General features: G+C 43.5%; 1 protein-coding gene across 1 annotated transcript; it reads left to right on the forward strand.

Moving 5' to 3' along the window:
- The first annotated feature begins 1,540 nt into the window (after nt 1–1,540).
- On the forward strand, nt 1,541–13,232 carry tcf19l (transcription factor 19 (SC1), like). Its single transcript, XM_080443093.1, is given in 11 exon segments — nt 1,541–1,695; nt 2,800–3,920; nt 6,718–6,887; nt 7,976–8,080; nt 8,082–8,436; nt 9,094–9,221; nt 9,223–9,659; nt 12,518–12,545; nt 12,547–12,570; nt 12,572–12,712; nt 12,714–13,232. Coding segments are annotated over 10 exon segments (1,851 nt in total). The 5' UTR covers nt 1,541–1,695; nt 2,800–3,607; the 3' UTR covers nt 12,864–13,232.
- The last annotated feature ends 631 nt before the right edge of the window (nt 13,233–13,863 follow it).

The raw sequence follows: 13,863 nt of genomic DNA on the forward strand, positions 1-13,863 counted from the left end.
TCAGGGGATACATTGAATCTTGACCATCAGGTCAAAATTGGTGTCAGATCCTGTGTCTAGGTGACACACCTCTCTAAATGTCTCAATAGAAGAGCAGGGAGACAAAATACAACCACCCCAATTGTATAAGTTATATTGGACAAATTTATAAAAAAAACAGATACATAGTGCCGCTTTAAATGAAGGGAAATAAAAAATAAAACAAAGGTTTTGTTTTTGAATAATAATATTAAACGGATTAGCAAACATTTTACAAATTGTCGTGTAGGCTTTATTGAAATAAATAGGCTTAATTAGGTCCATGAAACATCCATAATAATTTCATAAAGAGATAAGTATGTACAGTGGTGGACAGTAACTAATTTACTGTACTTAACCCTTTAAGATAAGACCGGGAAAGCATGATTTGTGTCATTTTAAGATTTCTGTGGCTATTCAAAAATAGCAGATCTACAAGCTCATAGTGCGGCACTCGGTTGACAGCGTTGATGCGTTCCCGGATTGAAGTACATTTTTGGAGTTTTTCTTTTTTTTGCAAGCACATGACTTTCACTCTGCTACATTTCAAATAGAAATATATGTACTTTTGACTCCACTAGATTTCTAGGAAGGGACTCTTAGTTGGGACGGACACTTACGAAAATATATAATGAATTAACCACTTAAGTCCTATTTCAAATAGTGTTGTGAGCTTGTAGATCTTGCTATTTTCACTTTATTTGTTTAGATTTCTGATTTTATTTTGTTTGGAAATGTTTTACATTTTAATACAGCAATGATAGTAAAAAAAAACAAAATAAATCAGTCATTTGAAACTGAAAGTGGGTTAATATTACATAATACATTTATGTATCAAAGTCCTATGAACTACATGATTGATGTGAATGGGCTCATGTGCCCAGATATAGGTCATTGTGCTTAGTGGTGGAAAAAGTAATCAAATGTGTTACTTATCAGTATCAATACTGCAATGTAGAAATACTCTGTTACAAGTAAAAGTCCGGAATTCAAAAAGTACTTGAGTAAAAGTACAAAAGTATTGGTATCGAAATGTACTTAAAGCACCAAGAGTAGAAAGTACTCATTATGCAGAATGTCCCTTTTCACAAGTTTTTAAATGTATGAAAATATTTTGAAAATAGCAGTATTAATATCTGCTATTTTCAAATGGCCGAAATGTATGTAGGGCTGAAGTGGTTAATGTTTTGTAATAATGATGGAAATCTACAAAGTAACTAAATGAAGTTTTCAATATTTGTAGTGAAGTAAAAGTATAATATTTGCCACTGAAATGTAGTAAAAGGAAAAGTAATGAAAACTGGAAATACTCCAGTAAAGTAAAAAATATCTCAAAATTGTACTTAAGTACAGTACTTGAGTAAATGTACTTAGTTACTGTACCACTGATGTTGCTGCTGTGTTGGAAGGCGCCCTGGCCTCCAGCCAACCTCGGGTGGGACGGGAAGTGACGTCGATTCTCGCGCAACGAAGGCAGCCGGGCTGGCGCGCCAAATTTCAAAGGACTTCCTGGGGGAGAAAAGGCAGCGATAAAGACTAAACAAAAGTGACGGAGAAAGAGTCGCAAAGTAGGAAATATAAAGGTCCTACGTGCCATCAGAACCTCGGAGTGTGTCGATGCCGTTCTTAAAGGACTAACCGCGAAGTCGCATAACAGTCGCGTTGAGGCACTACTCTGTAAGTGACAGTGTGCCGTTTGTACTTTCATTATTGTTGTACAAGGAACCAGATAATCCTGTCTGTTTGGCTGGGCAGAGAGAGGCCAAAATAAGACCGATTCATGTGTTTCATTGTTTATTTATTCATGCACGCGGTGGATAGATCCGATCGTCCGCAGTTGGGTGTATTTGACCGTGCGTGAGTTAGTCATTGTTGTAAAAAATGGGGTTATTATTATTTCACATGAGTCATGACAAGCCTGCCATCCATTGCTTTGTGTCGTGATCGCACGAGTTCTGACTGAGGAGCCGGCGGATCGGTTCTGACAGTCTATATGCATGAGATGCACGTATTCTCCAGGCAATACCATTGTGTCTCATTTTTGCTTTAATATTACCGTGCTTGTGTGCTAACATAGCATCGATGTCTTTAGACACAGTTTGACAGCTTACTAGCCTTGGATCAAGACTATCATAGATGTATTTGATCGAGTCTGACTTTTACTTTCGTATCGATGATTTGCAAATGTCAAGATCGATTAAAAAATATATATATTTATGATAGTCTTGATCCAAGGCTAGACAGCTTAGTGCTGTGTTATTTATCCCACACACGAAGTCTAATGGAAATGGGGAACACAAGAAGCTACGTAAATATTATGTTCCATTACATGCAGCTGCACAGTTGTTATGTAACATGTAAGATCAATAGTTAAATGCTTGTTACAACAGGAGCACTGAGCTGTCATTAAGTCTGTCAGCCAGCAGTCAGCACACTGTGAAATCCTGTGTTAATTTAACTCTGGGAGTGTAAACATGTAACCAAATGGACCCTGATTAATTGATTGAATACTTTATTAACAGTTTGCAAATTGTCCAGAGGTAGTGTTTACAATTATTGTTAAAAGGATAACGCATAAAAGCCCTATAGGGGCTTGTTTCCATTGTGGTCCTGTGTATTCAATTCATGAAGACATTTAAAGACACAATAATATACCCTTTATATTTGGTTACATGTGTATTTATGTGTACAGTACACAACCAGAGTTTAACACTGAGGATTTTATTGTGCAAGTCAATTGTTTTTTAGTTTTTCTTTTCACGGTTTTCTTTTTCTTTTCAGGTCTGACAATCTGACAAAGGATTTCCTTTCAAGTTTCCTCACAGCTGATGATCTCAGAATCCACTGTGACTTCCTCAGCTTCCTCAGTTATAAATACAAGAAAGAATATTTGCTCAATCTAAAAGTTTCAAATCTCAGCTAAATAATTAGCACATTAAGGCATAGGCCCGTTGCGTATACACCCCCAAAGCTTCATATTTCTAAACCCCGTAGGTTGACTGCTGACATTCTCTAGTGGATTTAGTGTGTGTCTGAGAGAGGGGTTGATAAGACGCAGCCAGCAGCTCATTTCAGCAGTCCTCCTACTTAAACACTACTTTATATCCTCTGCACTTATTCATTTATTCATATATTCACCAACAGCACATAGTAGTAACACGTCAGATTTATATACTAATACTAATACAAACACTGGTTGCTCCTAGCCAGTGTGCCTGCCTGTATGCACTGTGCTCGTATGTAGCCTTTAAACTAAGTTTGATCCTATACTAACTCACTAAGCAATATTCTTTAGACTGTTGCACAAATATCACAATACATACAGAGCACTTAAAGGCCTGTAACTGTCAAACCCTTAAGTGCAGGCAGTGCAGCTTAGAACTAACACCTTTTAGCGTACAGTCCGACTATGGCGAATAACCGCGCATAAATTGCCCCCCCATCACAGTGTGGCAGGTGTGTGTGTGAGCGGGGGGGTGGGGCGGGTGGTTTGTTGTGGCAGCGGCAGGCCGGGGTGGGAAGAGGTGGGACCGGTTGAGGGAAAGGAGGATAAGTCCATCCTAATTGGCCGACCAGCCAGCCAGCGGTCATGCTCTCGGGGGCCCAGCCGTGCTTCCAGCTGCTTCGGATCGGCTCGGCGGCGGGGGACTCGGCCCGGGACCTGTACACGTTCCGGCCCGCCCTCAGCCGCTCCGTGTTCCGCCTGGGTCGGGCGGCGGAGCTGTGCGACGTGACGCTGGACTCGTCGCTGGTGTCGAGGATCCACGCCGAGCTCCACGCCCACAGGGAAGGGGGTGGAGGGAAGGAGCAGGAAGAGGAGGACGGAGGAGGAGGAGGAGATCGGCTTCAAGAGGAGGATGAGGAGGGCTGGACTGTCCACATCAAAGACAGGAGTAATCACGGTGAGAGGATGAGGCACTCACTCGTACACAGAAGTGTATAGAAGACTTAGACATGACTCACACACGCACAAATATCACAATGTCTTTGATCAAATACCTCTATCGATATTGTGACGAATCGATATTGTATTGTGATAACACTATCGTTCTTGTATTTATGTTTTTCAAAAATTGTGGAAATAGCCACAAGCTCACAACTTGTTGGCTATTTTCACTACTTTTGAACACTTGACACATTAAACAGAAAAGTAAACTAAACCACCGCTCAAAAAACAACACTTCTTGGGTGAGTACCGCACACTCACTAACTGTGCGAGTGTCTAAAAAATGTTTTGCAAGCTTTCGGTCGTGTGACCTTCTGTGTCAGAACATTTGACACAAAATAGGGCTTAAGGGCACGGTCACACCAAACTATGGCTGCTGGCTGTTAAACTCAGGTTGTGTGCGGCCGACAGTTTTTTGCAGCCAGCGCATTCTAAAAAATGGAGTAGCTTGCCTTGCAGCGCATTCTGTCCCAATAACCAGTGACACACCCGTCACTCACTTTTAGGACCCTCCCCGTAGCCTGAGCACCATTTCGCTACCTGAGTCTTTGGACGGTCCGCCTTCGACTCACCCGATTGGACAGAGGGGGGGAAAAGCAGCATCTGTCTCGAGCATTTATCTGATTCTAATAGACATGGTGTATAGAACGCATTAAAAGCAAGGTGTGTGCGACACACAGAAAGATCATCAAACCACTCCATTCCCATTGAAAAGCATTGGCAGAATCCACCCTCATAGGTAGAATTAAAGTGCGGTGTGACTGTGCCTTAAGTGGTTAAAAACGGGAAAAGACAACACTTATGCCATATTGCGATAACTACAGTATCCCAAAATCCCAGACCATATCTAATGTCGTACCACAATATCGATGTAATATCGACATATTGCTCAGTCCTAAATGCACACCCACACACAAACATCCCTGTGATGCCACACAAATCACATAATCCCTGTCCCACGCACTCTCCTATATGAGTTGACTGACAGACAATTCAAATGCAAATGCCTGTGGAACACAGAGACTGGTTCACGGATATTAGAGAAACGGCTCCCTTCTATTTCTTGGCATACACAAATACTGTCACCACTTCCTGTAAAAACAACACACACACACACACACACACACACACACACACACACACACACACACACACACACACACACACACACACACACTCCTAGCTATGTTTGACAGAAATCCAAATATAAACACCCATGGACAAAGTGGGAATCCGCTTCGCAGACGCTGAAAATAACCCACATGCAAAGCCACCAGCTGACAGCAGTGCTGACATGAAACACAGGAGAAGAACAGAGCGTTTCAAACACAGAAAGACAACGTTCACACCGTCTCTCTCTCACTCGCTCACACTCTCCCGTTTGTTGACTGACAGCAGGACAAATACCAGCACTTTTATAGGATGTACAGCTTCACACAAACAAACTGAACCCTGAACACGCACCACTAACTATTGGCCAACAAATAAAAACTCAGCTCGGTAGGCTTTGAAGACGAGACAGAGCCTCACAGACTCCCACAAACAACAACCTGTGGGGGAATGCAAAAGTTGTCATCATTATGTATGTCATCATTATAAGCAAACATTTTCAAATGTTTTTTTTTTTACTTGAAAAAAAATAAATCAAATTGATTAGAAAGGATATTGTATTTTTGGGCAAAATATCGGTCAAAACATCAGTAATTGGTAGTCTAGGGCTCTCCAAAATCGCGATCAGCTTCGTATTGGACCCAAAAAATCTGGTATTGGTCGAGCTCTAGCCTGCATAACGCTACCAAACATTCTATTCAATTTGTTGAATACTCTTTTATCTGATACTCATACAGCCCTGCTGGCATTCTGAGGAGGGCCTAATTCCACCCACAATTTATAGTTAATGCAATGAATCCTGCAATATAGACTCACACAAAAGCATGATAAGACGGCCACACTAAAAAAAAAAATCATTTCCATAGGCCGACATTCATATTGCGTTCACTCATGCATGCATATAGAGATATTTCTCTCCCTCAGTTATTCCAATGTTCTGGTTTTATTCTGCCTTACTGTCTGCAAGCTAATAAATGCAAGAGATACAGTGGGTGATCGCGGTTCAGTAGGTGAGGACGTGAGGTGTGACCTGATTGGCTTCTGGTGGGAGAGGGCCTGAATCCGTGGCGGTCAGACAGACTCTTTACACTGACTTACACACTCGTTCGCTGTAGTTTTTTCAAGTAATTTCACAGCCGGTTTCACCCACTTCTCATTTGTGCTGTTAAAATGACCCTTTTTATGTATTCAACACACATTTCTAATATACATTTTTTTGCCTTGTTGTCATGGTGTTTTGACCTCACAGCCCTTCCAGCTCCACTATTTTCCATCCAATTCATTTGATATTCAATAAATGACTTAATTTAGAGGTCCTGCTCGATTAACTCATGCACCCTGGCTCGTCGGGAGTTTGCCCTTTTTTGGTTTTTCATGTATTAAAAGTTTGTTTTTGAGTCCTCGGTTGACGTTAACTTTCATAACCCCAGACATTAATGTTAATTCATTTCAGCACACCTGGTGAAAAATGTAAATGTTCTTCCATGTCGAGTTTGCACGAAATCTAATGCCAGCTCGTCTGTTTGCCAAGAACCCACAGTGCACGGTGTTTGTGATATGAATCTTGCATAACAACTAAGATGCATGTTTAAACCATAAGTAGAATAAACCTCATTTCCTCTTTTTTTTTTTTATGTTGCTAGGCACCTGGGTCAACGAGGTCCGCCTCCAGCCTGGCATCCAGTGGGAGCTCTCGGATGGCGACACGTTGACCTTTGGTAGCCAATCATCTCCGGGGAGCCCAGAGTTCTATTTCTTATTCCAGAAGGTCAAAGTTCGCCCTCTGGACTTTGACGCCATCACGATTCCCAAGGTGAGGCTGATGCTGTCACACGTTGGCATGACTCTTTGTGTGTGTGTCTGTGTGTGTCAGTGTTAATTTTGTCGACTAAAGCTATGATGAAAATGTTCCCTCTGAAAATAGCAGATCTACAAGCTCACAGCGCGTCGCGCTTCGAGCTTGTAGATCGGCTATTTTCAGAGGGAACATTTTTGTAAAATCTGCCATTACGACGCCATCAAGGCCTGCCAAAATACAATTTCTGTTCATACACAATACAAAAATCAACTGTACATTTAGTCCACTAAAATCTTATGATATTTAGTCGACTAAAACTAGACAAAAACTTTATAGATGACTAAAACTAAACGACATTTTATTCAAAAGACTATGACTAAACTAGTTTGACATTCCACATGATCCAAGCATTTGGTTGCTGGGAGACTTAGTCCCGGCAAAGGTTAGTCTTCTCATTGTAAATTTTAACAAAGTATTTTGTGTTGCTCGCCAGTACAGCCTCAAAGAAAATTATTCTGGTAAATTGAAAATCTGAAAACTCGCCTTCACAGAGGCATTGGCTGAATGAACTTTCATCATATTGCACACCAGAAAATATACTGTCCAATTTAAGGAGAAAACCTGCAATATATATAAAAAAAATCTGGGGCAATTTCTTTGATGTTCTACCATCAACATCTCCTCATGGTTGATTTCATTCTCTTCTGTTTTATCTGATATTGTCAAAACGGTGTTGTGGATAACATTGAGTATTGACATTTGAGTAGTGTACCATTCTGGGAAAGGAGAGGGTTTGGGAGGACTGTATTTTTTTTCTGTATTTATTTATTTTTGTTCTCTTTTTATGGTGCTTTTTGTTTATCTTGATAATGATTATAATGATATTTGTGCATTGTCAGTAAATAAATCTTTTAAAAAACTGCTGTGCGTGCCAGGAACCTTATCCAATAGAGCGCTGGTTACCTAACAGAGTGGGTGGTTGAGTAGCTTAGCAGACGCAACTCTGCAAGTTCTCACACAAAATGTAAATGCACGATATCTCATAATAAACAATGACGCAAAGTAATGGGGGTATTAACGATTTGAAATGTCTTTCCTTCCAGGCGGGCACCTTTTCCTCAGACCTCCAGAACCGCATCAGAACCAGCCTGGACCGCAAGGCGGCCGCCAGCCTGGACCTGTCCAAGCTCTCCATCAACCGCGCCACCGGTCATCCTCAACTCCATCGGCAGCCTGAGCAAGATGCGGGGCAGCGCCTGGACCTTCAAGAGGAGCGACGGACAGGGAGGAGGAGGAGGAGGCGGCAACACTTCGGACCCCGGCGGCTCCTCCTCATCTCCCACCTCCTCCTCCTCTGTCCCCGTGGGCTTTCCCTCCTCCTCCTCCTCGCTGCTGCCGCCCTCCACGCCGCCGCCATCCTTTCCCACCACCGGGTCGATCCCCTCCTCCTCCTCATGCTCCTCCTCCGCCAAACCGCTCCCGACGGGGGGCAGGAGCCGCAGGAAGTCGGCCCACACGGTGCTCCTGGAGGACGACAGCTCGGACGAGTCCAAGAACCGAAGAGGTATGGACTGGGAAGAAAGGAAAATGTCCGAATTTTAACGCTTGAGTCCTGGAAATGTTCCATATCGTTGGTGTTGGGCAGAAACTTTGTATCTCCATATTGAAACTTTAAAAAAAAACATTTCCTTCCCGTAAATTAATGCCCTGCTTCGTCATACTATAATATCACACAAAAGTAGCAGAAATAGCTACATATCTACATGGCAAGCTCACAACGTATCATGATGCGATGTGTTTGGGAGGTTGCAGATCTGCTATTTTTGAAAATAAATAAATAATGTGGTTTAAAAAAAAGTGGTTAAGTGTGTCTGTGGGTTTTAAAGTATCAACAAGAGCTTGTGACTAAATAATAACTACATTGGATCCTTTGGAACACAGGATCTTTTTCCCATTTCCTGAAAAGTAACTGTTTTGGACGTTTCCACCCGACAACAGCAATATGTTCAAATTAACAGCTCTTTTGGGCCTAACCCTAACCTTTGAAAAATACATTTATTTTAAGTTTAAATAAAATAAAACGAAAATAGCAGAGCTACAAGCTCCAATGAATGCAAATTTGTATGAAAATGTTTGAACATTTCTGAAATATTTTGAAAAACATTTGTGGGGGGAAAAGAACCCATCTGACTTAAATCTAATAAATGTACATTTTGTGCAGCTTTCGTATCAGGAGGAGGGAGGAAAAGGAGGGTTGGAGGACGGCCAGAGATCCAGGGGGAGGAAGAGGAGGCGTCTGTACAAGTCCGAATCGGACAGCTTCCACCCCCCTGCCACTGCTCTCCCGCTGCAGCCCAAGGGCCACAGCGACATGCGGCGGACGTTCGACCCCAAGCCGTTCCCCGTCGGCACGCGGACCATCGGCAGTTACCACGGCGCCATGACCAACAGTAAACTGACCAGCGACCGCTACCACCACAACCACCACCACCACCACCTCCATCACCACCAGGCCATGTTCAAGCACCCGCAGGACACGGAAATGCACCACATCAGAGTGGGGCCCAACGGAAGCGTGCCGGTCTTCCGCCAGCAGCAGAGAGGCGCCTACTCCTCGGCGTCGTCGGGGGTCCCGAGAGGGAGGCGGCGGGCCAACAGCTCCCCCGTCTGCTCCCCTCTGGTGGTGGGAGGCGAGAACTACACGCTGGCCTCGCCCTCTGTGAGGATCTGCACGGAAGAGCGAGGCGGGAGGGTGCAGTTCCAGAGGTTTCACCACCTGCCCACAGGGTAAACTAATTTGACACGCAGAACACACCATGCACTGAGACACAACCATTTAAAGGAGTAGTTCACCCAAAAAGAATCGTATTTTCGATCAATTACGCTTTGAATTCATGGAGATTTGTTTGTTTTTGTCGCATTCCTGAGCCAATAATTTGATGACTGGGTCATCGGTCCATAGGAGACTCAGTAGGTGACCCTTTGGGTCTCCTACCGGAGACTCCGCCGGTCATCAAAATATTGGCTTAGGAATGCGACAAAAAAAAGAATCTCCATGAATTCAAGGCTTCATGGGGTGTGTGTACTGTGTAATTGATAGAAAATAAGTCATTTTATGGGTGAACTACTCCATTAAGCGTATATACTTTGTCGTGCGATGAATTGCAGAAATAGCTGATATCTTCTAAATATGCAATTTCACTACATTTTTAAAAGTTTAAAAGAAAAAAATACTGTTTTGTTGAAGCAGACTTGTGGGGAAATTAATTTACAATCAAATTTAGTATAAAACAAAATGTTTTAAATATTTTATTGAGCCTCTTATGTTTTTTTAATGTTTTAATTTGGCACCAGCTTACTGCTGGTGGTACTAGTAGCGCAGGTTAATGGAGTGTGAAACCATTGCAGTCCAAATTACATGCAACCCCATTTCGGATAATTGCTCTCACTGACTCGTTATGTCATTGTTTCATTAATACTGACGAACCTGTGCTGAACCTTTTTTGAACGAGGAACACAAAGGGAGCTTTGGTGTAAGCTTCTTCTCTGTTCACATTGTTGTTTAATGGGGCGGGTATAGCTGAATGGGTAGAGACTAGAGAGGCCATCGGGGAATCAGAAGGTCCCCGGTTCGCCCCCCCCCCTGGTCTGAGTTGTCGGGAAGTGTCCCTGAGCAAGACACTTGAGCCCTAATCTCTCAAGAAAAGATTCTGCTCTGCGTTTGAATCTGTCGGGGGGTTTCGTCATATTCGCGTACGCACTGGCCTACAAGTGGGCGTGCCTTCAGATCAGGAAGCAGGCCGTGCTTTACCCAATCAAATGTAGTGGGCGGGATTTACGTGTGTACCGATCCTTCCCCACTAGAAACAACCCGAAACTCATTTAACAATAGCGTCCTCGGAGCAGACAAAACCACGGAAAGACATTCACATTTTAACTTACTCTTTCATCATAGAAACAAGTGGGCTTATAACCAAAACGATGTTCTCTGGGAGAAGTGGTGTTAGTGTTCCGTGTAGAAATATTGTTAGTGGGAATGAAAACATAGTCGCACCATCGGAAGTGAAAGGCTGAAGGCAGACCAAAACCCCGGTTTCCTTGCGTACGTGTGCTGCTACGTCGACTTCCTCCCAGAGCCAAGTGAGATAGTCAAAAACAGCAGAGGGCGCTGTTTTTCCTTTTCATTTGGCGATGGGTTCCCAGATTGCTTGAGCCCTAACTGCTCCCGGGTTCTGTATTGATAGCACCCGCTGCTGCCAATAGCTAGGATGGGTTGAACAATTTTGAACAATAAAAAAAAATAGCAGATCTACAAGCTCACAATGCATCACGATGTAGCAGTGTTGTGAGCTTGGAGAATGGCAATTTCCATGTGACACCATCCTACGATGAGGTATAAAATGGGACAGAAGTGGTTAATGAGGACAGTCAAAATTTGGGCAAATTAGACCTGGCTCGCATTTGGTGTTCCCGTTAATTCCAAAGGTGTTTGATGCGGGTTAATGTCAGGGCTCTGTGCACACGCAGGCATGTCAAGTTCTTCCGCACCCAACTCAACAAACCATTTCTGTATTTGGTGTGGGTCTTCATAATTGTTGCCACAAAATTGGAAGCGCACGATTGTCTTGAAATGTCATTGCTGTAGCATTAAGATTTCCATTCACGACTAGAACAAAAGGGCACTAATTATAAACACTCATTGGAAAGGGCGCTCGCTGCTTTGTGGTCATAGTGTGTCAGAGTATCATTCAATTATGTTTGGTGAATTTGTAGACCTTCATTATCGTGTTTTGCATTTTGTTTCACGCCTCATTTGCCACCACCTTTACTAACAAAAAGCACTTCCTGCTGTTATTGTTTCATTTGCACGTTGTCAAAAAGACTATGGGGGGTGGGGAGGGGAGGGGCGGGTGCCTTCTAAAAACGAATTCTAAATTATTATACAAACTTAATTATAAGTTAATTATAACAAGGAATGTAATAAGATGGGGCAGAAGTAAGACAACTGTGGTGTGATGTGTTTTATACTCGGACCTTTATTAACCCATTAAGATCTGAAACCGATTCTGCAAATGCCTTCTAATCAGTAGTTCTCACACTTTTTCGTAATTCAAAATTATTCAACATTTTTCAAACATTTAAAAATATGTTTATTTTCTTTTTTTTAAATAGCAGATTTACAAGCTGGCAGGGCGGCACGAAGTGACGCACTGTAAGCTTGTATATCTTGTTATTTTTGAATAGCCAAAGTTAAAATCTAAAATGACACACGGATGCTTTCTGGGTTTTAATGGGCTAACGTCACACATTTTAATCATCCATACTGGAGTTCCTCTCGCTTCACTATGAGGAGAGGTTTCTGATTAAAAAGGGACAAAGATAACGGGGTATTCAATTCGTACAAAGCAGAATGGAATGATGCAAACACACCTGTGACATCACATTACAAATGCAATTTAGGCATTTAGCCGATGCTCTTATGCAGAGCGACTTACAAGTGTGAGTCTCTCTTGGTCTCTCATCCTTTCCTCTGTGTCTTTCTCTCATTTTTGTCCATTTCTCTCATATCCCTCTGTCTTCTCTCATCTTTGTCTCACTGTCTTCCCCTCCCTCCCCCATACACACACACACACACACACTCACAGGAAGAGACGGGGCCGTCCCAGGAAGCACCCCCCTCCCCCCGCGGCCTTCGCTGCCCCTCCCCGTCCTCCTCTTCCTCTTCGTCCACCTCCTCGGCCTCGTCCGAGTCCTCCGGCAGCTCCTCCTCGTCCTCGTCCTCCTCCTCCGAGGACGAGGAGAGCGGGACGGCGGGGAGCACGGTGGAGCCGTGCGCGGCCCCCCCGGTGCCGACTGCCACAGCAGGACACGGTGCAGTGGATCCAGTGCGACGTGTGCGACGCCTGGTACCACATAGACTGCCTCCACATCGACCGCAAGAAGCTGCTCATGGACCCCAATGCAGACTTCCACTGCGGATGCCGCCGCTGACCCGCCCTCGGAAACCTGGTTGGTTGACCTCTCTTGACGAAGCGTTTGTTTCGGTGAATTTGTTATCCATGTACATACATGTTATGCGCCCTCTTTGGGGGGGGGGGGGGGTGGGGGGGGGCGCGCAATGAAATTCAATGAACAAAAATCAAAAAAAGGCTGCTTTGTATATAATTGGGCGGTGACACTGAAATTGAAACTCTGTGTCTGATGATTTTGACTGGTGTTGAGGACGGGTTTCACTGACGATCACTGGGTTGTCCACTTCCTCCTTCCTTCAGAATGGTGGCCACACAAGGACAATATTTCAACGATGACACTTGAGGACGATAAAAACTGTCCCAGAAGTGTTTTGGGAGTACTTTCATATAATGTCATTCACAACATTGGGGGCCTATAAAAATGCTTACATTCCTGCCCCTTATGACTCTCAAAAGGGGTTGGCCAATGTTTAGCGTGACAAAATATATGAAATGCTTCAGGACAAGTAGTTTACGAACATTTCTCTTTTCTTGCCCCTGGAGAGACGGATGAAAACTTAATGAAAATATGTCATGGACATTTTCATGATTGCCCCAACGTTCAGGAGGATGATTAAAATGCTGTGGAATTTTTCAGAGCAAATTTCCGCCTGGCAATTACCCTTTTATGAAACCATGTCTATCTTCACACAGGCTATGGCTCTCTAGGGGGCTGGGCAAGTTTGGGACGATCAAGGCAGGAAACGAACTAAAATCTGCCAGGATTCACCACCCGTTTTTCACTTTTACCAGCCAGAAATTGTAAACAGCATTTATCCTGGTGGCTGGTGGTCGCTCTCCCATTGTTGAGGACAATAAAATGGGACTGAATAAAATGGACTGAAATCCTCAAGCTCCAGTCTTCCCCACTGTGGCTGTCACTGCCGGGGCGGGCACATTCAGAACAATGAAAATCGAATGAAATGTTTAAGTGCAGATCTCCTCTGCAGGCTCGGTGCTGCTGGGTGGCATTGGAGGCA

Source organism: Gymnoscopelus braueri (assembly GCF_963280865.1).
Source record: "Gymnoscopelus braueri genome assembly, chromosome: 11".
In the NCBI taxonomy this organism is placed as follows: Eukaryota; Metazoa; Chordata; class Actinopteri; order Myctophiformes; family Myctophidae; genus Gymnoscopelus; species Gymnoscopelus braueri.